This window comes from Vicia villosa, unplaced genomic scaffold (genome assembly GCF_029867415.1).
Source record: "Vicia villosa cultivar HV-30 ecotype Madison, WI unplaced genomic scaffold, Vvil1.0 ctg.002934F_1_1, whole genome shotgun sequence".
NCBI classification, from domain to species: domain Eukaryota; kingdom Viridiplantae; phylum Streptophyta; class Magnoliopsida; order Fabales; family Fabaceae; genus Vicia; species Vicia villosa.
Window position 1 is genome coordinate 273,818 of NW_026706072.1, and position 27,580 is coordinate 301,397.

A 27,580-nucleotide genomic window follows, 5' to 3' on the forward strand; every position below is an offset into this window, starting at 1 on the left:
AACAAACAAATTAAAACACAAACTAAATAAAATAAAGATGATAAACCGTATATTTAACCTAAAATCAAAAATACATCGTAAAATAAAAAAATATTAATATTTCAAATATGTCATTGATAAATTAATCGATCAATTAAATGTTATTACATATATTATATTATAAAATAATTACTATTTCTTTTACTTTATTATATTAAATAGATATTTTGATTAAAATGTATATATTTAATTATATATTTTAATTAACACAATTAATTATACTATTAATATAATATTGAGTTTTTTCGGATATGCATATCCGGGAAATCCCAAGACAAAAAATTAGGTTCTTTCGAAAGTGCATCTCCGAATTCACATTTTTTTTTCTAAAAAAAGTGATATTTTCGAATGTGCACATCTGAAATCACTTTTTTTTCTTCAAAAATAGGTGCATTCGGAGATGCACTTCCAAAATATAGGGGCATTTATGGAATTTCTCCGCGGGTTACTAAGAAAGTAGGGAGATATATAAAGAAATTGTCATAAATTATCTATGGGTGATAAATTAAATGGATTTGATGAAGATGAATTGAATTGTTAATGAATGAATCAACATAAAGTGCAACATACCTCCAATTTTCTAAAAATTGTGCTAATTATTATTCCACCTATAAGATCAATAAGTATAGACTTCTGCTAACAACTTCTGAAAGAGAACTTCTGAAAGAGTTGAAGAAAATATAGATAATGCCAACAAGTATAAACTTCTTCCAACAAGTATAAGGAAATATAAATAATGTCTTATTTATTGTAGTTCATGCATATCTTATTTATTGTGATAGCGGCTTGCCATTGGAGGAAAAATGAATGCGCTTTTCTGAAATGGATCATTTTATAACAAATGCATATAATAGGGTGTGTATTGATTTGATAAGATACGGCTTCCTGAAAATATTTTTTCTACTTCGGAGTAGCCCACCTCAAAATTAGTCGGGCTCATGTATATTTGAGAGAAATGCTTTTTCCACCCTATGGAATACGCCCCACTCCTTTAGAAATTTGAAATTGCCCTTCTTTTATTCGTAGATGCATCTTCGAACACCCTAAAAACTACACAATCTCTCGTATTTTAGTCTTCCAGCCACTCCATTTTGAACAAAATATGGTTCATAGATGCATCTTTGTATATTATTTGGGGTGTATCCGGAGATGCATCTCCGTAAAAACTCTAATATTCATTTACGGTGTTTTTATTCACTGAGTTGGTTTATTTAACAACTCAATGATGTTTTCGGATATGCATATCTGAAAATGTCAAACGGGAAATTGGATAAAATATCACCTGCATGATCTTCTTCACGCTGAAAGAAAAACTTGACTATCAAAATCCTTAAAAACATTTCTTCCATTCTCAATCAACTTTTCAACACCAAAACATTATTAATGTATTTTATCACATCAAAGGGGGCAAAAGAAGCTGTAATTTAAGGTATAGTTTATTCATTTCATCTCTCATTTCTTGCATTAATGTGTTTTTTGAGTTGAAAATATGAACGTTTATTCCAGATATACACCTCTAGACTCAATTTCATTTTATCCGAAGATGAATCTCCGAATGTGTCTAATACTTTGAGTTTCTAAATTGTTGTTTCTGTTTTTATTCGTATTAAATATGGTGCAACCATATATGTTTTTTAAAGTTATTGTTAAACCGAATGTAGTGAATGGTGATGTTAAATCGGATGATGTTAAACCGGGTGCTAGATCAGTAGTTGTCGAGGTAGACGTTTGTGAACAATTTACAAGAAAACAAGAGTTTATTATTCGTGAACATATCTACAATGGGTCCACAAGGAAGCCGGAAAATTGGGATTTGGCGTTGTAATCGAAATGTTTGACAATGGTTCTGATAGAAGACAAGCATATGTAACAATGAGATGCAAAAGAAGTTGCATGTACCATCCAACGATTAGGAAGTTGAAAAGTGATGGCACTGGATCGAGAAAATGTGAGTGTCTGTTTAGATTACGCAGATACCATAAGGCGAATGATACATGGAACTTTAATGTGGTTTCTGGTATACATAATAATGTCTTGAGTAACAAGCTAGTCGATCATCCTATTGTATGTAGCTTTATACCGGGGGATGAGAAAATTATTTCGGGCATGACATTAAACATGGTGGCGCCGAAAAACATACTCTTAACTTTGAAATAGAAAATGCATCAAAATGTTTCTAATATCAAACACATATATATTGTATATGCCTGAAAAAACAAGGCGGTAAGAGGTTCAAGATCTGAAATTCAACAACTGTTGAAATTTTTGGAAGATGATCACTATGTTTCTAGATACAAAATTTGTGAGGATAAAGTCATAGCTCGAGATATATTTTAGACTCATCCCGATTCTATCAAGTTATTCAACATATTTCCCATTGTATCCATAATTAATTCACCATACAGAACAAACAAGTATAGACTTTCACTCTTAGAAATGGTTGGTGTTACTTCTACGGAGATGACTTTTTCGGTCGATTTAACATTTTTGAAATCCGAAAAAGAGGACAATGTTACATGGACTTTAGAAATATGCAAGACTATGTTGAAGGACCGAGAAAACATGTCAATGTAATTGTCACCGATCGCGACATCGCATTGATGAACTCGATTTACTACATCGTATGCGTTAATTTGTAAGTATCACATAACCAAAAATGTGAGAAGTCGACTAAAACTTGTGGCAGACACCAAACAAATCAAATGTGAAGATGGAAAAGTGGTCAAACTTGGCGTGGTATTTGAAAAGATAATGGATGCTCGGAATTGTATAATAAATTCTTTCACAGAAGAGTTATAGTCGAATTTGTAATAAATTTCAAGAAGGTGTGTGCGAGATATCATGATTTTTCAAAATATGTTGAGAGTACTATTTTGGACCGGGTGAAGGAGAAAATTGTTTATGCTTGGACCGATCAAGTTAGATGGAAATGCAACAGCTGACAGAGTTGAACATGCACATGCTACACTGAAGAATTGGTTGAGAGACGGTAAAGGTGATTTTTGTCGAGATTGAGATGAGATGAACTAAATGCTCTGAAACTAACATAATGATCAAGAGATGACTGACCAATGGAAGACCACCAATTTGTCCGCTATCAGATTATACAAGAGATGATGATGCATAATGAATCATACATAACGCTATACAGGAGAAAAGAAAATTACGATGCAATTTCCATTGCTCTTGTTCCTTGTGTTAGTGGTTTGACATCTTATAACAAGTGCTTATGATATGATGAAATAATTCACCAAATTGAGCGATATTTTAAGAGAATCAAATAATGAAAAGTGAAAGACAGAACCACCAATAAATATAGATTTAAACGGTGATATATGTTTTGATGCATTTTAGTTTTTATCTAATATATTTAGGTGGTGACTCATTTTTTGTATGTAATGTTAGATTGATGTTGTCAACGATATAAATTGGATACATTTTGATAAATTTAAATGTATATTTCATTTTTCTAAATTTTTGGATAAGATGAAATAATTCACTAAGTTGAGCGAGATTATAAGAGAATCACATAAGCAAAAGTGAAAGACAGAACCATCAATAAATATAGATTGATGCATATTTTAATGCATTTTAATTTTTATCTAACAATGTATTTAATTGGTGACTCATTTTTTGTATGTAATGTTAGATTGATATTGTCAATGATATAAATTGGATATATTTTGATAAATTTAAATGTATATTTTATTTTTCTAAATTTTTGTGTTTCAAACTATTCTCATAACAAGTTATTTTAAACCGGTTATGTTATAAGAAATTATGTATAAACAAAGAGGAGTTAATCCGAAGCTGTACTTCCAAATTCACCTTATTTATTAAAAAAAAAAAGCTAACATGGAATAATTTGGAACTGCATTTTTCGTAGATGTCATTTTTACGTGATTTACAAAACGCAACAAGATTAATTTGGAAGTACGTCTTCGAGTTATCCATTGAGACAAGATTGAGTGTCTATAGTCCATATTGATCTAAAATTTATAGAAATATGAGTGTCCCTTGTGTTGTTAGCAAAATCACACACACAATATCTCAATATTAATACCCCGCTTTTGTCTACTTCAACGGCGAGAACCCCTTCTTAAATTTAGGTTCACAAAGAAAATCTATTGCGCTACCCAAACAATTGAAGAGTTGTGAAACTCTCATCGTGCAGGTTAAGACCAATGAAAAAATAACTAATTTATCTAATATACGATTTTATTTGAATTTAATTGATATTTAATTATTCACGCATTTAACATGTTAATTGTCATTTTATTTAATATAGTGGTTACGTTCACTGTATTTATTAATTGAATTAAACATTTTAAATTCTAGAATCCGAGAACTTTAGAAACACACATTAAACTCCATATTTATGAACATTTTTGTCAAAAAAAAGTTTTTTTCAAAAAGGTTTAACTAAAGTCAACACCTTTAAGTTTAAAAATTAAAGAAATTATTCCATTTTATGTTTTATATCTGTTAGAAAAATCTTAAAGTGTGATGAATAAAAGTGCATCACAAGTGACAAATGATATTTTCTATACCAAAATAATCAATTTAGTCTCATTAAATCAGCTTAGTTGATAGATGTGCAATGACATTATATATAGAATATAAGTTTGAACCTGTCATATCTCTTGTTCATATTTATAGAGTAAATTTCGACCACTTGATAAAAAAAAAAAACAAAATAATCAACTCAATCAACTAATTTACACAATTTAAAAAAATACATAAATGAATGAGAAAGATATTCCAAATAACTGACTCAATTAACTAATGTACACAAGTTAAAAAATATATACATAAATGAAAGAGAACATTTATTTTCCTGCTAAAACGTTAGTTTGATTTTATATTGGTACATTCATCTTTAGTATATATAAAAGTTTGAAAATGTTAAATTGAGAGTAATGCTAATAGTATTCTTTAATAAATACAATTGAAAAAAATCTTATAAATATTGTCAGATAAATACACCTAGTCAGTTTCCGAAGAACTAGAAGAACTTGTACTATCAGATAAAACTTCATCGAAAATGTCGTCTTGTAGAAAAGACAAGAAACCCGAGCCTGGTTCAGAAGCTTTTGGTTCTTCTACTTTCTTCGAAATTGTGAGCTTATCACCAATTGCATTGCTATCAGGTTTGATCTCAGATGAATTACTTCCTTCGCCAATTCTTTTTGCAGCAGAATTGTGCAACGCCGTTTTCTCTTTAGGTTTGACCTCATTTGATATTGCTGAATGAAGTACAGTTGTGTTCTTTTCTGGATGAATGACATTCGAATTACTGTGAGCGCTACCATGGGACTGCTTGGCTTGGAAGGCCGTTTCGCTCTGTTTGCCTGCCAAAGCATTTGGTGTTCCTTGCGATTTAAGCTGTTTCCACTTGTTGTATGGATCCACCGTGGACTGTGATATAGGTAGTTTCGACGAATCTACTGAACCATTTACTTTCTCTGGGGTTTGTTTAGATCTCTTGGAGGCAACTGAGCGCACAGTTAAACCAAGATCTTCTTTGGCCCATTTATAGACTGCACTTAGTTTTCCATGCAAAGCTTGATGAAGAACCTCCAATTCACTGATTGCGTAACGGTAGAGGAGAATTTTGTCTGTCCAAGGACAAGAACAAAGCTTTCTTGCATGATCAAGACACACAAACTTGTCATCTGAACATGAACAACCAACAGCTGACAGGAATAAATCACGCAGACATATGCTACATTCCCTTTTACAACTTGCGTCAAAGCTTTCATCCATTTTTTGTGATTTGAAAGAAGTAGAAATAAATTTCCTCTTCAAATTCTCACTACTGATGCGAGACTGCACAAATGAAATGAATATAATTAGTTTGCATACGGTATGTATATCCAACATGAAAGAAGCAAATTGCGCAGTCAGATCCATACATTCAAAGATTCTTTTAAGATCCCATTTCTTTGATATGCGTCTCTACACATTACGTTCTCGGGCGTGTTCTTCATAAGTATATCAATTTCCCAGCGGGCTCTCACAGTTTCCCTTGCTGCTCCCAGTAACAACTTATCGAATGAAATTGATGTCTTTCTCTTCTGTTCACAATATTGCTCTACAACATTCTGTCCATGAGGCAGCCACTCGAGAGGAGCAAAGTTTGCCGCTTCAGAACAGTTGAAACCACAATCAAATCCTGAATGATATGCTCCAGGGAAGACAAGAACAAATTCACGAGGATACTGAATACAACGATATACCGGTATACCCTCTGCCTTCAATACTGAGCAGGATAACTGCATAGTCTGTACGGAATATTCATATCAAGAATCAATATTTCATAATGCACACCTCATATTTCATGTGATTGGGAGTTACCATTAGATAGAATTGAACGCGCTGAAGATTATTTTCAACTTTTATTTTCTGTATTCGATATTGATTGCTATAGTTATAATTGTTAAACGTTATATCAACAACAGCCAAAAGAATACATACATTCGAAGCTGGAGTAGAGAAGCTTAAGCTTTTTTTATTTAAGCAGGTCTCTGTTAGAGAGGCCAAACATAACATGAAAACTGACTTTGGTCAGTTTTGTAGCAATTATAGTTTATGTTACTACAAGAAACAATCATATTCTTACCAGATCATCATGCAAATCAGGTTTTCCTGCATTCATATCTCCGAGATACTTCTTCCAAACTGTTTCAAAGTGATCAGCAGATCTTCCTGGGACACTATACCATACTTTGGGTTCACCCAAATGCATGTAACATAATGAGTACAATTGGTGCTCTTCAACTCTCTGTTTTGTTAAATGATTATAAAGGATAGTAAATAGGTGATTCTATAGTTGCATTTTGAATTTTATCGGGAAGTTTTCCCCCGTAAAAAATTTGGAAAGAAACAAAGATGCAATAATTCAACGACATTACCCATTTAAGTGGAGAAAAGCACATTCCCACATGTACCCGAGGGGAAAATTTACGTGCAGCTTCAGGGTTTTCAAAAGAAAGAAGAGAGCCTGGGAGTGAAATCATATTATTTAAGTTCCATCCAGATTTCATATATTCAGGGTCAGAAACAGTTGGAAATGGAAATCCACTGCTAAAATCTCCGGCCTCCAAAGTATTACCACATAGAACCTAAAACAATGTCGCAAAATTACATAATTAATATTTTCACAACTAATCAAGGACTTAATATATAAAAGGGCATTACATGATTCACTTAAATTTCATCAATATACCTCAATTTCTTCAGTTGGATTTTGAACAATCCGTCCGTACTCACCCTCAATATCCCCAACAGATGGCTCCCTTTGCTGTTGATGAATGGCGGAATTTTTATCAGAACCCATAATCTGAATCTCATCCTTGCAGTTGAAGTATTGGATCTTGAAATCATCTGCCAATTTCTTAAACATTTTGAGAGTGAATTTCGGACCGGATTCAGGCTTACCGTCACAGCCTTCAATATTTCCGTTATTTGAGGTGCAGATGCTTCTATTACCAAGATGAGAGTCCATCTCTTCTTTAATCACTTTTCTTCTCTTGCTTTCGGTAGTATCATGAGAGCTAGCCATACTTTCTTGTGCAAGCTGAACTTGGTGCCCATCAATTCGCTGAGTTTGAGCAACAAATTCAGAGCTTTCCCATACATTCTCTTTTTGAAGAGTACATGACAGTTTCCAACTCCTAGGAGGGACAATACGGCATATTCCATATGGTTCTGCTCGGGAACGTATGCTTGCGATGTATCCAAGTGTATCTTTGAATTCCTGCATGATGTATACAACCACATGAATCCATATTATTAAAGTTTCTTTTAGAGCCTTCATAAAGTATTCATCTGTATTCTATAAACTCAACAAGCATATGAATCCACATTCGATGATATAAATCATGAGTTACACATAAAAACACATGGGTGAATACATACTAATACTATTATGTTAAGTGGTATGTACCTCTTCTGTTGGACGGAAAATAGGAGCATCTTCCAGAACTTCTCTTCTTGCATCCTCAGGATGCCACCTTGCTGTTACCTGGTTCAAGGCTTTGATAAATAAAAACCAAACAAATACATATATAGGAGAAGATGTCATTTCTATAACATCAAGGAAACCTAAGGTGAAAGACATGTCTACAGTCTACCTTTAAACAATTACTGCAGTTTGGACATCCATATACAGTTCCTTTTGGACGAGAAGAATTTGTATGGGGATTCTGCAAATAAGAAGTTCAAATCCATAGTAAATTTGCCTTCATACTTAAAACAAACTAGTCATTAAATAATAGCATTTAAAGGTTTTAACAGATAACTGATTCTTTACTACTACCAAGTCAAAGCGTAAATTATAAACATAATGGAGAAAATTGAAAAATCACCTTAACCATAGGACGATGCTCAGCGCAAAATTCCTCAGATTTGCACCTGTCCTTCTCCGATACTATCCATGGCCGATGTGCATAAATCGGGTTATATGAAGTATTGTCATCCATCTCAGGTTTAGTCTTCGTGGGGATTGGGTTGGACTGACTGGTTTTCTCAATCTTGTCATCCTTTTTCAAGAAAAAAGATGTTAAAGATACAAAACCAGGTGGAGCTGAAAGACCTTCCATCTTCTCGATTTCGGAACATTGGCTTCCTTAGCCAACTTCCATTATCACTGTAGGCAAAATCCAAACAAATCTGAGTAGTACTAAAAGATACTATCTCTTGTCCTGTTTATAAGAGAAAGTTGACTTTTAAGATTCATTAAATAATTAATATATTTGATCTATTATACAATCCAGATTCAAATACATTGATTGTTCAGTAAACCTAAAAATTAAATTTTCTCTTATAAATAGGACCAGAGGGAATATTATGAACCGAAAATGAAATAATGCAATATATAAATATATAAATATCAATAATTTGTTTATATTAATAAATAAATATAAATATAAAGAAATGTTGTTGCTAGGAATTGAACTTATTCCTCCATACACTCGTTTAACTCAACTAACACTCATTTAATTCAACTAGTATATATCAGTTGAACTATTCCACCTACCCAGACCCCTTAGGGCATTATTATTATTATTATTATTATTATAGACCACTCAACAGTTCAAACTCCAAACTAGTGAAAGTACAACATCTCACTAAAACATCCCAAATTTCATTAGGGTAAAAAACTTCCCTGTTTGTACTTTAGTTGTTATCTTATCACTTCTTGAGTTTCAGTTCTAAGGCTTAACATGCAAGACAGAATCTAATGTCAAAAATGCAATATGATACAAAGTTTAATTCGGCGAGTAGTACAGTACTATGGTACCAAAGGAAAATTAGAAAATCACTGTATGATAGAAAGTAAAATTCGTCAAGTAGTTCAGTGTTATATACCTTGAGTAGAGCTTTGATCTGATCCGCTGCAACGGAATTCTCTGCGGCGTCGCGTGTTGCAGAGGCGGCTAACGTGGCGTAGGTTACTGGTAGTGGCGGCGGAAGAGGAAGAGTGAGCACGTTTTCCGGCCAGATGAGTTGTGTTACTTTGGTCTGGTCTGATGGGGACTCAACTAGATTTGGGTCAATTTGGAATTTAACTCTACTATTTGACTACACAAAACTAACACACCTATTTATTTACTTTAATTTATTTTTTATGGTGTGAAATTTAGGTGTTTTATTCAATAAAAAAATGTAACTATTCAATTTTTAAATTATTTTAAATTTGAAATGTTTTTCTAAAATTTTAAGAAAATTTTAATAAGTTATGAATTAATGTATTTTTGTACATTAATTCGTTACTCTATTAGGATTTTACAAGTTGGAATTGTATACTCTGGATGCATATTTTTTTTAATAAAATTTTTATACACATCTTAATTGTAAAAGGGGGTCAAAGACACCACAAAAAGATTGAGAATTAGACTAAAATAACACAACTCAGTATTCCTAAAAATGGGACAACACAAGCGCCTGGCCCTATGCAAGGGCATAATCAACCTTCAAACTCCAAATCTCTTTGCTACATGGTAGAGCTATCAATATGGGCTACCCGGTCCTAAACAGGCCGGTCTTAGCGGGTCCTGAGCTTTTTAGAGATGGGCTAAAAAAGTTCTGTATAATATGGGCTTGAGATTTACTACCAGAGCCCGGCCCTTAATGGGCTTTGGGCTACCCGACCCTAAATGGGCTTTTTTATTTAAAAAATTAAAATAAAAACTCCATAATATTTATTATAAATAAAATTAAAAATCATGTTATTTTAAACATAATACATTTTTAGGTATTATATTATCTCTTATAAATACTATAATGTGTTTCTAAATACAATATATGTTTAAATTGTATAAAATAATACTTAAATATTTATTAAAAGAGAAAAAAATAATATAATATAATATAATATAATATGATGAAAAAATGTTGATTATATTAATGTATAATATTTAAAAGAGAAAGATTGAATAAAATAGAGATAAAATTTAGTGAAGTGAGAAAAATCAATATGCTATTTTGGAGTAAGATAATATAAATATTAATATATTTTTTTAAAATTTATAATTATGCGGGCCTGATGGGCTACCAACGGCCCATATGGGATAGCCCTAATGGGTAGCGGGCTTTTTAGGGCTGGGCTAAAAAGACCCTGAAAAATATGGGCTCTAATTTTAAGGCTCAAGCCCTATGATTTTTCGGGCCTGGCGGGCCGGCCCATATGGGCGGCCCATTTTGACAGCTCTACTACATGGTCTACGAGGAAGAAGAAGTTCAAGAACATCAAGAAGAAGAAATAGTTAGCATCCTGGGAAAGATAATAACAGAAAAACCAATCCACAAAACTATATGCCATATGTGTTGGCAAACATATGGTGCAACCCTAGAAATCTATCAAGTAAAGAAATAGATATATGTCGCTTCCAAATATCAGTTGACAACAACGAGGACCATAGGCGAATCCTAAAAGGAAACCCATGGTTATTCTACAACTCCTAGCTAATATTACAGGAGTAGGACGATTTTTTTTTAATCTCCTCCCTGGAATTCTCCAAAGCTCTGATATGGGTCCAATTTTGGGGATTACTTATTAATGATAAAACTACAAAAATGGGCACAAATAATTGGAAGAGATGCAGGGGAAATTCCTTGATACAGGGGTATTTGAAATGCCAGATAAAACCATAATAGCCAAAGCAAAAGTTAACCTGAAGGTTGATATTCATATCATGCTTGAAATGTACATAGGCAACAGAAATAATGAAGTGAATTGGATCGACTACCGCTATGAAAAGCTACCTATGTTCTGTTTTTACAGTGGTTTCATGGGACACATCGAGGAGCATTGTTCAAAAGCTATTCCTCCCAGTCATGGAATAACATAAATCAATCTCCTGGACCCCTAAATGAAAACCTCCCAAACAGAGAAAAGACAGATTCCTCAAACTAAAAATAAATTAAGCAACAATCCTATGCTAAAATCCAACATCAGTTAACATAACCCCATCCCAAAAGAGATGATAGAGAAATTATCCAAATTAAAATTGGATGAAGAAAAAGAAGAAGAAAAGATCAAGGTTGATACATCTACCATACAAAACAAAAAGAGAGGGATTTTTGAGATTGAGGAATTTCCAAACACCAACTCAGCAATAACAATATCCAATCACGCTGGCCTTAAGAACAAGGAAGGCACCAAAACATGAAATTTTTTCCTGGAATGTAAGGGGGTCGGGAAACCCCCAAATAATTCAATCTCTAAAATAGATGATAAGCTCTTTCTCTCTCTCTCACTCTCTTTCTCTCTCTCTCTCTCTCTCTCTCACACACACACACACACACCCTCTCTCCCCCCCCCTCTCTCTCTCTCTCTCTCTCTCTCTCTCTCTCTCTCTCTCTTATTCTATTGTTTTCTTAACTGAAACCAAAAAGTGTAGTAATGATAAAGTCTTAAAAAATATTAGTAAATTTGGTCTCCTAACCAACATCTATAATATTGATCGTATTAGAAATGGGAAAGGAAAATCTAGGGGCTAGCCTTAATGTGGAAAGATAGTGATATAGATATGTATCTTCTTGATTATAATAATAATATGATTGATTTCTATGTGAATCTCTAATTTTGATAATTATAATGACAACTAGAGAGGAACAGGCATATATGGCTATCTTAAGTCTGACAAAAAATATATTACATGTAACATGATAAATAACCTTGCCCAAAGATATGATTATCCCAGCTGGTTAACTTTTAGAGATATGAACATTGTTAATTGCACTAATGAAAAAAATAGCGGAAACCTAATTGGCATCAGTCTAACTAACCATATAAATAATACGTTTACGGATTGTCAACGGTTTGACCTAAGTTTTGAAGGAAACATGGAAACATGGTGTAGCAATTATCAAAGAGATAGCTAAATGGTGGCTAGACTGGACCACTTTATGGCTACAAAGGGATGACAAGATATGTACCCTCAATTCACCAACATGCATCTTCCTAGAACTACGCATAATCATAACCCTTTACTCCTGGATTTTAAGAAGGATGATCTAAACCAAACTTCCAGAAACCACATAGATAGATCTAAGAGATTCGAAAATATTTGGATTGAGGATACTGAGAACGAATCCATTATTCTTAATAGTTGGAATAATAACTTATCGAGAGATATCAAACAGAAGTTGGATGTGAATTTTAAGGAGGTGTGGCACTAGGAAAAACAGAAGAATGGTATTCCTACCAAGGACCAAGGAGATCAATAAAACTCTTAAAAGATAGAAACATATTCAAGACATGAACTACAACAACAAGAGCTATTAGAAAATTACAGACCTTCAAACCAGACTAGATAACCTCATGCACCAAGAGGAGATATGGTGGGCTTAAAGGGAAAAGCAACACTGGCTTGCGGAAGGGGATAGGAATACCAAGTTATTCCGCCAAAAAGCAAACCAGAGAAGAAAAATGAACAAAATCTCTATGATAATGAAGCCTACCGGAGAAACTACTATCATACCCTAATTTTGTCCGGCATGTTCCTAAGTTCATGTGATACATGTCTATTTACCAAAGTTTTTGATTTTTTTAGCCATGTGCATTTTTACCATCAAATAAAGTCATCATAATCATACGCACATTCATTATAGTTTATTTCATTCAAAAATCAAAAGTCAACCAAAAAGTCAACATTTCATGTGTTGTGAAATTTGACTAAAAATTCATGCATCGTTGATAATTGTTGAAAAATAAATTGAATCATCACATTATTATATTTGGAGTATTCATTGATCATTATCATGCATCGTAATAAAAAGTCAAAGAAAAGTCAATATTTCACACGTTGAAGAAATTGACTAATTTTTTTTTTCATTATGAATTTTTGAAAATTAAATTCATGATCATTTGAATTATCATCATAATATCCATTTAAATTTTATTAATCATTTTGATACATCATAAAACAAAAATCAAATTTTTAGAAGGCTCAAAATATCTTTCATTTACTACATCATTATTTCATAGATTTATTGCATCATTATTCACTATTTAATTAAATAAGCTTCTAGAATGCACTCACACCCTTTCCATCTTAATTTTCTTAATTTTTAAACTATCATTTTCATTATTCATTTCCTTAATTCCATGAAAAAATTAGCAAGTTATGGCCAAATCAATTTAAAAAAGGGTTGTTGCGTTTTTTATTTTGTCGTAAAGTTTTGTTGTTTATTTGTTGATTAAATTTCATGGAAGGATTTTCATTATTCATTATTCATTTGCTTAATTCCATGAAAAATTGAGAAAGTTATGACATTTTTACAATTTTGTTGAAAGTTTTTTTCCTTCCATTTTTGGGGAAGAAGAAGAAGTCTTCCCACACCCATCTTGATTACTCAGCGGAACCTTACGGGGCCCCCTCTTTTTGGTCTAGAGCATTTTCCTAATTGCACTCCCATTTTGTACCTCATTTTATCTTATGTTTTTTTTGTTTTTGTTTTTGTTTTTGTTTTCTTTTTAGAACTAGGACCTTAAGCCCATTTATTTTTTTTACTCTTTCACACTCTTGTATTGATAATGCATCCCCTTCCTTTTTATTATTTCTTTTATTTTTATTTATTTTATTTTTGTAATTTATTTTATTTTCTTTAGTTTTTTATTCTCATTCTCCCCGTGTAACCAAATGTATCCCTCTCCCTTGCTTGTACTTTGTTTTGCTTTTAATTCTTGCTTTATCTTCGTTTAGGTAACTTGAATAATCGAATAATGCGATAACTAAAACCAACCCTTTTCCAAAATAAAAAACACTCGATCCAACGTCGAGTCTTTTTCAAAATCAAACTCAAAAGTGAATGCAACGCGAGTGCTCGATCCAACGTCGAGTATCTCTTCCGATTAACTAAAAAACTTTCATAATAAATTTCAAATGCTTGATCCAACGTCAAGCCGTTTCTTCGCAAAAATATTTTATAAACAAATAGGATTAAATGGACGAGCTGGAAGAATTTCCTACCTTTTGCTAAATTAATTGGATACAAGATGAATACATTGGCCATTCGATTAATTACAATCTGATCAAAACACTTTAATTAAGCGAGTTAAGTTCGAACTCAATAGACAATAAATGAGCGAGCTGGATGAATATACTACCTTTCACGAGTATTTGAATACGAGATGAATATCTCGGCCATTTGATTCCCACCCACTATTAAGGAGTTAAGATTAAACTCATCTAACTCTTTTCAATAAAACATGATTAAACGGCCGAGCTAGAAGAATTTTTAACCTTTCCTCAAGTGTTTGAATACGAGATGAATATCTCGGTCATTTGACACCCATATCCTATAACATCAATTTCAACACATTCAAACCTTTTTGTCTTTTGGCTTTTCAATTCAAAACCCTTTTCATAAACAAAAGATGCTTTGTCCATTCGACGACCATGCAAACAACATTTCCACATGTGAAGATCAAACGTTTTCCACTCGAATGTGATGATGGGAAGAATCTGTGTCGATCTAGATTCAGTCATCCATTCTTGAAGTAATGCAAATATTTAATTATCATTGTTTATGGCAACAATATTTTCCGTTCAAAGACGACTTAAGAATCTTTCGCTACAATGAACCAACCTACAGACATTTTATACCCATAACTACGTAGTCTTGAGTTCTCCATCGCACATGGAGATACGTAGGAGCGAGACCCAAAGTCTCATCAGGCACAGTAATAAAAAAATCCAAAAACCCTTTTCTTTCTCTTTTCTCGATTAATAATTAGAAGAATGCAAACATCACGCTAACACTCATTCGTTAGACTAACTAAATGGGTCCCGCTGCATACAACAGATATAAGGGGTGCTAACACCTACCCTTTGTATAACTCACCCATGAACCCGCTCTTGGTTGCGATGACCATCTTATCCTTTGTTCTTTCGTGGGGTTTATTGATATTTTTTCTTTCCTTTTGGAATAAATAAAGTTCAGTGGCGACTCTGTTGTATTTCGAGCGTGTGATTCACTCGAGTATTTTTTGTGTCGCAACAACTACCAATAAAGAGGAAGAGATTCAAGAGGTCATAGTTATTACCCCAATACAGACACTATTAAGGCTAAAAAGGGTTTAAGATCTAATTCCTTTGGAGAAGCATACATAGCAACATATAATATATACGAAAAGGAAGATGTTTGCATATAGGTAGTGGCAGATATGTTAATATATGGGAAGATAACTAGATTCTTGATCTATTTGGTTTAAAATCTTGACGCAAAAACCCTTGGAAACAAGTGTTAATGGAGTTAGGGACCTGGTGGATGAGGAAAAAATGATTGGTGTAACATCCGTATTTTTCCTTAAATTAATTTAATTAGAATTTAAATTATTTATTGGAATTAATTGGATTTATGTAATTATGCGGTGATTAAAATAATAAAATTGGAATATATAGTAATGGGCCAGTGTTGTAGTTAGTGAGAAAGGGGGTACAAGAAATAAGGCCTTTACTAAAGCTATGTTGTGTTTTTCATAAAACAAGAGTTTTGGAAGAAGAGAAACACAAGTGCATTTGGGAGAACACAGAGAACGTGAAAGTGCGACAGAGGAGAAGAAGAGGAAGAGAGCTTCAAGGATCCCAAACTCTAAGGTAAGGGGGGACTCTTCCGGTTAACCTCTATTATCGGGTCGTAGGCGTTAGGATTGAAATCGTATACTATTGATTCGATAGAGAATATGTTCTAGGTTGGGGTTTTGGTATTTAGGTTCAATTTTGTGAACTTTGTGTGATTACTTGTTGGTAGTGATTGTTGATGTTAAAAGTGTTGTTTGGTTGATGATATAACTCATATTGCATGTGAAATCCCTCTGTTTTTCGTATACAGTCGTATTGGTTCGATTGGGGGATGTTTGGGGGGATTCAAGGTGCTGAAAACTGGTTTTTGGGTTGCAGGTACGAAGTAATCGGTTACCGAAAGGGGTGTAATCGATTACCCATAGTAAAAACAGCAAATATGGGATTTTGAACTTCAGTAACCGATTACTGGTGTTTGGGTAATCGGTTACCGCTGTACGTTTTTGAAAAATACTTGTTTTTATAAAACTCATAACTTTTGATCCGTAAGTCCGTTTTGGGTGTCGTTCGAAGCACTAGAAAGCTAACGGAATGCTCTTTATGAATAAAATAAATTAATTAGCACTAGATAATTTAATTATTATGTTATTTGAAAATGACATGTAATTGTCTCTGTGTATGCCATGGATTAAGGTTATTTAAGAATAACATGTATGGAGATTTTGTATTATGTGCTAATTGTGATACATGGAATTGATGAATGATAATTTCTATGTATTGTTGTGATTGTTACATGATGAATGTATGTTATACCAATGGTGGATAATTCAATATGTTGAATTGTGATGGATGTGTTAGACGTAGTATTATGATGATGTAAATCTCATGTTGTCGTTGTGTGGGTTTGATGTACTTGGTACATAACTGTGGAATGTATTATTGTTGTATGCATTGTGTGATGAGTCGAGATATGATAATGTTGTTCATATGATTGAAGTGGCGATGTTGTGATAAAATGATTATAATATTGATAATGTGATCATGTGGTGATCGTTTTGATGTCTAATGATGTTATTGTGATTGAATGATGCATATATATAAACATACTTGATGATGATGATGATGATGATGATGATGATGATGATGATGATGATGATGAAATGAGTATTAGATGATGTTACTCATTAGACTTGACGATGGTATAAGTATGTTCATGTATGTTTGCATTCATTCATGTCCATTGATGATACTGTATCCATAAGGGTGTGTTGGATCAGTGAAGGGCATGATTCCCATTGTGTGGAATCTGTGCCGGCAGGGCCGTATCTTGATGATGTTGGATCGGTCATGGGTTATTCCCATTTGATGATGTTGGTACCACATGCATAGTGTCAGTTGCATTCATATGCATGATTTTATAACATGATTGGAGGTTTTCCAGTGTTATAAATATTGGTGATGTGTTGGTTGTTTATGATGATGAAACTTGCCTGAATATATGTTGATGTTGGGTGAATATTATATTGTTGATGTTCTGTCGTTTATGAACTGATAACATTGTTTAATTGTGAATGAGACTCACCCTTACTGTTGATCATTTTCAGATTGAGGATAGCGGCTGTTCGACTCGGTGAGGATTAGCTCATGAGTCAGTTGTTTAGTTAGCGTCAGGTGTCATGCTCTGATAGTTGTAACACTGGGGACGCGATGTTTAGAGTTTATGTTTTATAACTCTAGTTATGTTTTGATGTGTTGTGAATTCAATGCCAAGAACAAAGTATAAAACAAGGAAGAATAAAGGACAAGGAAGAAGAGGAACACAAGAATTGGTTATAACTGCTATTCTTTTACTTTCTCTTAAAACAAGATTACAAGTTTACAAGAATAACAAATAACCTCTCTCACCCTAAATTAGGATTTGCAGCTTAGCAATGATGAGAGACTAGTATGCTATTTATAATAAAACCTAACATACTAACTAATGGGCTTTTTCAGCAAGGCCCATTACACAAGCCAACTTAATAAACAAGCTAACTTAACAAATTAGGGTTTAAACACTAAAACCTAATTTAACATGCTAACAACCCTAGCATCTTCGACATCTGCATGCTAGACCCATCTTCGACTACAGCATGCACACTTCGACACCAGCATGTGAACAATCCTTCGACTTAATGCTTAACTCTGTCGAACTGTCGAACCAAGAAGCTACCCTTCGACAATACTAGAGTTCGATCCAATATCTCACAAATCTCCACCTTGGACCTAACTCTACAACGTCAAGGAACAAACTAGCTTTCTTCATGCAGCTTTATCAACTGCATACAGTGGAAAAACTTGCAACTCGGCAATGTCTTGGTGATCATATCAGCAGCATTGTCTTCAGTCGAAACCTTCAGCACTTGGACTTCTCCACGCTCGATTACTCCTCTGACGAAATGCAGTCTCACATCAATGTGCTTAGTTCGCTCATGATAGGCTGAATTCTTCGACAGGTGTATTGCACTTTGACTATCACATTTAACAGTGATACCTCGACCTTGAAGTTTCAGCTCCTTTGCAAAACCTTCAAGCCACAATGCTTCTTTCACAGCTTCAGTGAGAGCAATATATTCCGCTTCAGTGGTTGATAGAGCAACAACCTTCTGAAGAGTTGCTTTCCAACTAATTGCTGTGCCAAACATAGTGAAAACATATCCAGAAATAGACTTTCTAGAATCCATACAACCTGCATAATCAGAGTCGACATATCCTTCTATTGCTGCTTTACTATCTTCACCCAAGGCTCCACCATAAATTAGGACTCTATTCAGAGACCCATTTATGTACCTTAAAATCCACTTCAATGCTTGCCAGTGAGCCTTTCCAGGATTCGCCATGTACCTGCTTACAAGATTGACTGCGTAAGTGTGGACCGTCCTTTCGGGCCATACCCCTCCGTGGGTGGGATACGTGAACTGACTCTTTTTTTGTCGATCGGACGCTTTCGCGTCACTTTTGAAAAAGTTTACAGAGTCGCCACCGACCTTTTATTTTATCCAATGAAGGAAAGGTTTATAAAAGAAACAGAAAAAAGACCTTTGAGAGATTCTGGGTAAGGGGGTAGGTTATACAAAGGGAAGGTGTTAGCACCCTTTGTATCCATGGTTATCCATGGGCTCTTTAGTTTGCTTAGCTCATTTGCTTTACTTTTCAATTGATTCGGAATGCTTTACCTGTGTTTTTGAAATACCTTTGCAAATAGAATTTGTAATGATCCTTGTGCGGATATATACAAATGTTTGTTTATCTTTCGAAAGATGTTTTGAAAAGATCGTTAATTTTGTAATGATCCGTGTTTGGATGTATACAAAATATTGTCTTTTGGAAAATTCGTTTTAAAAAAACAACAGTGTATGAGAATTTTGTTTGTTTTGATTTTGAGCAAGCAAACTAGGAGGTCTATCCTGAGTTAGGAGGTCTTTATCCTTGTTCCCTTTAAAAATCTATCCATTCGTCGGATATAAACAAAAGGTTCGATTTTGTACTCGAAACAGTAGAAATGTAACTTTGATTTTGAAAAGAGTGAAAAGGGGTTACCCTAGGAGGTGCAAATGTGATTGTGATTGAATTCAGATATTTATCTTTGAAGTTAGTGATCTGACGGTTCAGTTTTATCTTTGACATACACGCAGTTTATATGGGTGCTGGAAATTAAAATGCGGAAATGTAAAGTGCAGAAAGTAAATCTACGCTATTACATCGATTGTGCGGGAAATGTAAACTAGCCTATTTACATGAATTTGACATCCTATACATTTATCTAGGAATTTTAAATTGCAAGAAATAAAAGGCATATTTTTGTATTTTTGTGATTTATTTTAAATATAATTAATGCATTATTAATTAATTTAAAATAAAGAAAAGATGGAAATATGATTAAACCTAGCAAATAAGTTTAAAATATGTATAAAACATTTCTTAACTGATTTTTAGAACAAAACTAATTTTTTTGTAATTTTTTGAAATTGTTTTTGGATTTTTTAAGTTAATTAAAACATAATTATATAAATAATTACACAAATAATTAAAACTTAATGATAAAATTATCCTAAATATGTACAAAATTAGTTTATGATATATAAACAATATTTAACACAAAGAACAATTTTTTTTATGATTTTTTGATTGGTTAGAATAATTAAAAGGTAAATATATAAACATATACTAATTAATTATGTAAAATATTGAAATTATGAAGAAAAATAAAATATTTTTATTTCAGAAAATAATATATATTTTTAGAAGTCTAAAATATTTTTTGTGGAATTTTTTGGAATTTAAAACTATTTTTAATTATTTTTGCAATAAAAATAAAATAAAATAGAAAATATAAAAAGGATACTTATCAAGTGTGGAAGTTGACTGAGGGAGCATGGTGTAGCTGCGTGTGTGAGGCGTTGGATTGAAGATTGAAGTGATCCAAGGGTTCAGATCTGAGGTCACATGATGCACATGGTTAAAGTAGATCATGGGATTAGTGGGAGACCAAAGTCAGACTGGTCCCCACCTTCGCCTGCGTGGACCAATGGAAACAGAGGAGAGAAGGTTGAAAAGTTGACTGACGAACCACGCTCGGACGCGTGGTCGTCTTCAACCTCCGTCCCATGCACTTTTTCAGACAGATAGCGGGGGTTTTTAACCCCCTCTATTTCACGATACAAAAACGTTATTTTCGGTAGCTTCCCAAACCTGCAAGAACACACGTTAGCAACATATGAAAACAACCCAGATCCACTAAACATGATGCCCTGAATCCAAATATGTCATTAGTTTCGTGGTTTGATGCTCATAGCTATAGGTTCGAAGATGTTAAAGTATGAACACTCATAAGCTTATGTTAATGGCATATGGCTATCCTCACGTGGGAGTTGGCATGTTAAGGCCCAGATCATTTGCATAGGACCTTATGAGCATGATAGGATGGTTGGTTAGCATTGAAATCAGTTGCATATACAAAAACGAAAATAAAATTCATATGTACATGAAGAGTATTATATGCTTTATACGACTCTCATGGGCCTGTGTTTAAAGTTCAATCTTACTCTATTATCTTTGAGAAGATGATTAGAATGCTTGGTTTGTATTAATATTGATTGGAAAATTGATTTTGAAAATTACAAAGTATGGAGATTTTTTGAGAATTTTGAGAGGTTTGTGGCTATTCTCTTGCTATCTCTTCGTGTGTTCTTTTTTTTGCTGAAGTATGATGCTTCTTTTATAGCCCAAAGGCTGCTTGGAAGTGAAGCAAGAAGCCTTGTTGCCTTTGTTGAAAGTTTGGTTTTTAAAATATTAAAAACCTTGAATTTTTGACCAATCCTTGACTCCATTCAATGCTCTTGCCTTGGGCATCAATCTTCTGCAGAAAATTGAAGATTTTGGAGGTGAGTCATACTTGGAGACCAAGTCACCAATTATCCATGCAATTTTCCTTTGATTTTAATCTTAAAATAAGATAAAATCATGTCAAAAAATGGATAATATAGATGTGGGCTTTGTCTTGGTCGTGGGAGGCCCATAGTAACATGGCAAAGATGTTTGGACCACAAAAACTTGGCATCTTTTGGAAAAAAAACATTTTTGAGCAATGTTGATTTCATGCATTTTCCCAAAATTTAGCCAACTTCAACAAGGTGTAAATCCTTCAATTTTTGTCATATGAAGGAGATCTTGCACTTTTTGGAAACCTCAAAGAGTCCTCTAACCAATGTCTTTGGTTTCATGTCAAAATGATTTTTGGTTCTCCTTGTGTGTCCTTTTGAAAAAAGTGTCTTTTTGTTGACTTTGAAAATGACCTGTAATGTCTTTGGCCATATTTTTCAAATGGTGAATGCAATGACCATGGGATCAATTGCATTTGAAAGATAATTGAATTTCCTTCAAAATGAGCTTTGGTTGACATTTTTTGGATGAAGGATGAGAGAGTTATGATCAGTCAAAGTTGAGTTGACTTTGCAGGCAAAAACCCTAATTTTGAATCTTAGGGTTTTGTTGATTTTTGATCTTTCCTTGATGAATTGTGATCATCCAATGATCAAATGTTGAATCCTTTGACAAAATATGGACTTTGACAAAAAATTTCATTTTTGACTGTCAGTTGACTTTTTTTGGTCAAACGGGTCGTCTGTTGACTGTTTGAGCTGCTGACGGTGCGTCTGAGTGAATTGAAGTTTGAAAATTTGTATGATAGTACTTTGAGATGTATGGATGTATATGAAATCCATTTGAGCTCTCAAAACTTGTTGCTCCTGTTAAAACAAGAAAAACCCTGATTAGGGACTGTCTGTATAGGAGGCAGTTAAGCGTACCTGATTTTTGTGCAGTGTTGAGTTTCTGCTAATCATGTGATATTCAGAAGACTTCTAACACAAAAAATCTTGGAAATTTGAATTGTGAATGATTGATTTGATTGATTGTACAAATCACTGTGAATTGTACTGTCTGCAGTTTGTCTGTCAACCGACTGTTCGTGTACTGAAGCAGCAGTTAAAGTGAAAAATCAACTGTCAAAGTTAATTTTCTTTTTTTGTTGTTATTTTTGTTTTTGTTTGGTGTGAAGCATGAAAATTTATTTACATGACTTGTTAGAAAACAGAAACATAATAAATAACTGATATTTACAGTATGTGGGAAAAATTACCGATAATAACCTGAAAATTGTTAAATGCACAGAAATAGAAATATTTGACTGGCAGAAACACACAAAATATTATCTTAGTAATTAAGCAATATTATGACAAATAGTACAACATTTAATACTGACGGTACAAATATCACATACTATATTGAACAGTACGACGAATAAACGGTACATTTAAGAAATAAGAAATACGGCAAATTTTAAGAATGACGATTAATGACCCATGCTATGAACAATAACATGTAGATGATTGGGAGCATAACCATTGCAGGTCCACACTCCTCAGGACTGTGCAGGCAGAAGAAAGTTGTGATCACCGTAGCAATGGTGACGACTGTAAGAAGCAGTGTTTCTATCCATTTTGCCATTTTTGCTAGGGAAGAAGAAATGATGGATTATGAGGTAGGAATTTGAAAGATGATTTAGAATTTGATGTGAGATTTGTGGGAAGAATGAGAGGTATTTATAGAATGGAAAGATGATAGAGACGTTGGGGAATGATGTGATTCCGTACAAAAGGAAATTTGAGTGGTAGTGAGATTTGAAAGAAAGTGTAAGGTATTGTTGGGAAAAGAGAGATGGATAGAATAAAGTTGAGATTTGAATTTGAAAGGATAGATTTGAAAAGATTTTGAAAATAATGGAATATAGCACAAAAGTTAGTGGGAAAACAAAAACAATTGTTACCAGTACAGTGTGAGTTTCCTGCTTTTGCGCCTGCAAAAAGATTTAACCCTGCATGAACTGTGTTAGTACTATTTATCTGTAAAATAAATAAATAGTATTTGTGAAGTAAAGAACAGTATTTGGCGTTTGCGTAAGAATAAATTCCACTGTAAGCCAAGTTACTGTGTAAGAAAAATTCTGAAAACCAAGTTCTTCATATGTCAGGATATTTTGAAAAAATCCATGTTTATATGAGACTCTTAATTTTCATATTGAAACTTTCCTGAAAAAAGAAGTGGGCAAATTTTGGGGTATAACAGTTGCCCCTATTCAATCTTCTTAAACCTGAAGAGATTGTCTGAAATCTGAGGGTAGAAGATGATTGAATAAATAGATGCCCTGAAAATTTGCACTTACCTTGATCAGCAGAGATGTTGGAAGTTGCATTTGAATGTTGTCTGTGAAATGTTGTTGGCAGATTGAAACATTACCTGAGATGGGCTTTCGGATGCCACCTGGACAATGTGTTGATGGTTTATTCATCAGAATGAATCTGTTGATTATATCTTGATGAAGGATTTGAAAGTTGATCATTGTGGAACCGTTTGAGGTATCACTTTAGATCTGCAATGTTAGATCGTTCTGGAACCGTCTGAGGTTTCGCCTTAGATCTGCAATGTTAGATCGTTCTGGAACCGTCTGAGGTTTCGTCTTAGATCTGCAATGCTAGATCGTTCTGGAACCGTCTGAGGTTTCGCCTTAGACTAGCAATGTTAGATGATAAATGAGTTGAGAATGAGAGTTCTTCAGAGTGAATCTTTGGTTTGATTGTATCTGAAAGGACTGCTTGTCTGAATAAGATTCAGGATGAACACTGCATGTGAGTGAGAACATCTTTGCTGAAGACATCTGTCTACCTGAAAAATCCAGTTAATAATATGCGATGTCTATGATGCATGTATGATATGAGATCCTCGAGCTAGAGGAGAAATATGTAAGTTATGTTGTGTATGAATATGCGTATGATGCATGATTGTGAATGTGAATATGAGTGTGAATGTGATGCATGGTTTATGCAGCTTAGAGCGTGTCAAGCTCCTGATTGGGAAAATAAATCCCAGCTTAGTCGTCAAGAAATGAAGGCATTGTGATTGGGAAAATAAATCCCTGCTAGCCATTTGGAAGTGAAGGCATCGTGGTTGTTGATGATCTTCTGTCTCGCTTGAGTACCCTGGGTTGGGGAAATTCTTTGAGAACCAGGATGTTCTATTGAAGGATCTTTGATTACTGCTCGGGGAAGAACAGTAGTTTTGAGAGTTCGGACTGTGACGCCCTTTGGAGTGGGAATGAGGAAGATGCATAATCCTCCGATGCACTATCTGACCAAGTTTGGGTGCGGAGATCACACCTTCTGAAGACAGTAATCTGGAACAACCCTGCTGGGGAATAAGACTTCTTTCGAAAGAAAAATCTTTTTGAGGGATTTGTTGAGGAATGTGTCTCCATTGGGGAAACTTCCTTCTGATGCTGGTTTAGGATAATGTCCAAATAATTGGGACATGTCCGGAATGCTATTCCTGTTTTTCCTGGTAAACATCAATCATATTCAAATGCATATGTTCATTCAAAATATCATTGGGATGCTCGCGTATTCAAAACAGAAAAAATGAAAATGTTAGTTATAAGCTGCATTGATTTTTGAAAAGGTGCCGTGATAGGCGGATTAGTATAGGGAGACAACAATCCTAGAAGTAGGAAATTGTCAGAAAGTTTTGAAAAGTATTTATGAAAAGAAATAGCTATGTGAGAACGATCCAGTCAAGTTTCAATTCTGCTATTGCCAATCTGTCTTCGAGCATCTCATCCCTCACTTGTTGGAAGAAAGTGATTGGACTGATCGGTGTCTTTGAGGTGTTGAACCTTGTCGGTGAGTAGGCAGCTGAGCGGGACATAGTTGTATGCTTTATTCCCTAATTTTTGCCTAGGCTGCCCTTTCAGGTTTTCAGCCTACCGGGATTGTATTTGTTTTGTCTCTAATTTTTGCCTGGATCGCCCTTTCAGGTTTTCAATCCACCGAGACGCTCATTTTTGCCTAAGTTGCCCTTTCAGGTTTTCAACTTAGCGAGCTGTATTTTTTTTTTTTTTTAAGCAAAGTACTTTTTGACTATGTCCGCATTCACAGGGTGTGGGAAATCCTCGCCATCCATGGTGGTAAGCAACATGGCACCGCCGGAGAATATTTTCTTGATTATGAATGGTCCCTCGTAGGTGGGGGTCCATTTGCCTCTGGGATCACCTTGTGGTAAGATGATGCGTTTGATAACCAAGCCACCAGTTTGGTATGCTTGACTTTTGACTTTCTTGTTGAATGCTTTGATCATGCGCTTTTGGTATAGCTGGCCATGACAGATAGCTGCAAGTCTTTTCTCATCGATCAAGTGTATTTGGTCGAATCGAGTTTGAATCCAATCGTCTTCGTCTAGATCGGCTTCTTTCATGATCCTTAAGGAAGGAATCTGGATTTCGATTGGGAGAACTGCTTCCATACCGTAGACTAACGAGAATGGAGTTGCCCCTGTTGAAGTACGCGCAGATGTGCGATAACCATGAAGAGCAAAAGGTAACATCTCATGCCAGTCTTTGTAGGTTACTGTCATCTTTTGTATGATTTTCTTGATGTTTTTGTTGGCGGCTTCGACAGCGCCGTTCATCTTTGGTCGATATGGAGAAGAATTATGATGTTTGATCTGGAACTGCGTGCAGAGTTCAGTAATCATTTTGTTGTTTAGATTCGTGCCATTGTCAGTGATGATCCTTTCGGGGATGCCGTACCGACAAATGAGATTGTGCTTGATAAACCTGGCTACCACATTCTTGGTGACAGAAGCATATGAAGCTGCCTCTACCCACTTTGTGAAGTAGTCAATAGCGACCAGGATAAAGCGATGTCCGTTGGAAGCAGTAGGTTTGATTTCTCCAATCATATCAATACCCCACATTGCGAAAGGCCAAGGAGCCGTCAGAACGTTTAATGGAACTGGAGGTACATGCACTTTGTCGGCATATATCTGGCATTTGTGACAAGTTCTGGAATGATGATGGCAATCTGTCTCCATGGTAGACCAGTAGTAACCTGCTCTCAGGATCTTTTTAGCCATTGTATGTCCGCTGGAATGAGTACCAAAGGTACCATTGTGTATGTCTCCCATGATCTGTTCTGCTTCCTTCTTGTTTACACAACGAAGTAAAGTTGAGTCATGGTTGCGCTTGTACAAAGTTCCATTGCTTAAGAAGAATTTGGAGGCAAATCTCCTTAGAAACTTTCTGTCGTTAATGGATGCCCCTTCAGGGTACTCCTGGGTTTCGAGATACCTTTGTATTTCATGGAACCATGGTTGATCTTCCATTTGTTCGGTATCGATCTTATTGCAATAGGCTGGTTCGTCTTGCCTGTAAATGGTGATCATAGGAGCTTCGTTGTCCCAATTGACTTTGAACATGGATGACATGGTAGCTAAGGCATCAGCTAGTTGATTTTCTTCGCGTGGGATGTGTTCGAAAGTGACCTCCTCGAAGTAAGGAATCAAACTCAACACATGTTCTTTGTATGGAATTAGATTTGGGTGCTTTGTGTCCCATTCCCCTTTGACTTGGTAGATTACCAAGGCCGAGTCTCCGTAGACTTCAAGGAATTTGATTTTTAGATCAATTGCAGCTTTGAGACCCAGAATGCATGCTTCGTATTCGGCTATATTGTTGGTGCAATTGAAACACAATCTGGCGGTGAAGGGTGTATGACCTCCTGTGGGGGAAATGATCACAGCTCCGATGCCATTGCCGAGCGCATTAGAAGCTCCGTCAAAAACCATAGTCCATCGGGATCCTGGTTGTTTGTAGTCATTGACTAGCATAATGTCTTCGTCTGGGAAGTCAAAGTTCAATGCCTGATAATCATCTACTGCTTGATGAGCTAAATGATCAGCTACCGCACTTCCTTTGATTGCTTTTTGCGAAGTGTATTGAATGTCATATTCTGTTAGGATCATTTGCCATCTTGCAATCCTTCCAGATAGAGCAGGTTTTTCGAACACGTATTTGATTGGATCCATCTTGGAGATCAGGAAAGTGGTGTGATTTAGCATATACTGTCTTAGTCGGCGAG

General features: G+C 34.6%; 1 protein-coding gene across 2 annotated transcripts; it reads right to left on the reverse strand.

Moving 5' to 3' along the window:
* Positions 1-4,853: 4,853 nt before the first annotated feature.
* Positions 4,854-9,623, reverse strand: LOC131640093 (putative lysine-specific demethylase JMJ16). Of its 2 annotated transcripts, none has more exons than XM_058910497.1 (9): positions 9,412-9,623; positions 8,409-8,689; positions 8,175-8,246; positions 7,988-8,065; positions 7,268-7,798; positions 6,954-7,163; positions 6,662-6,823; positions 5,955-6,323; positions 4,854-5,868 (listed from the first exon to the last, which is right to left on the reverse strand). In XM_058910497.1, exons 2-9 carry the CDS (start codon positions 8,640-8,642, stop codon positions 5,026-5,028), a joined length of 2,499 nt encoding a protein of 832 aa, XP_058766480.1. In that variant the 5' UTR covers positions 8,643-8,689; positions 9,412-9,623; the 3' UTR covers positions 4,854-5,025. The 2 variants fall into 2 exon arrangements, with proteins under 2 accessions (XP_058766480.1, XP_058766481.1); XM_058910498.1 differs by having other exon boundaries at positions 8,409-8,744.
* Between the last annotated feature and the right edge of the window lie 17,957 nt (positions 9,624-27,580).

Bases quoted from the DNA above. Each gene is read 5' to 3' on its own strand.
- LOC131640093 (XM_058910497.1), bottom strand. From the start codon at position 8,642: ATGGAAGGTCTTTCAGCTCCACCTGGTTTTGTATCTTTAACATCTTTT. The intron at 7,799-7,987 runs GTACATACCACT...TACATCATGCAG, and splicing joins TTTTCCGTCCAACAGAAGAG to GAATTCAAAGATACACTTGG. The intron at 6,824-6,953 runs GTAATGTCGTTG...TTAACAAAACAG, and splicing joins GCTTTTCTCCACTTAAATGG to AGAGTTGAAGAGCACCAATT.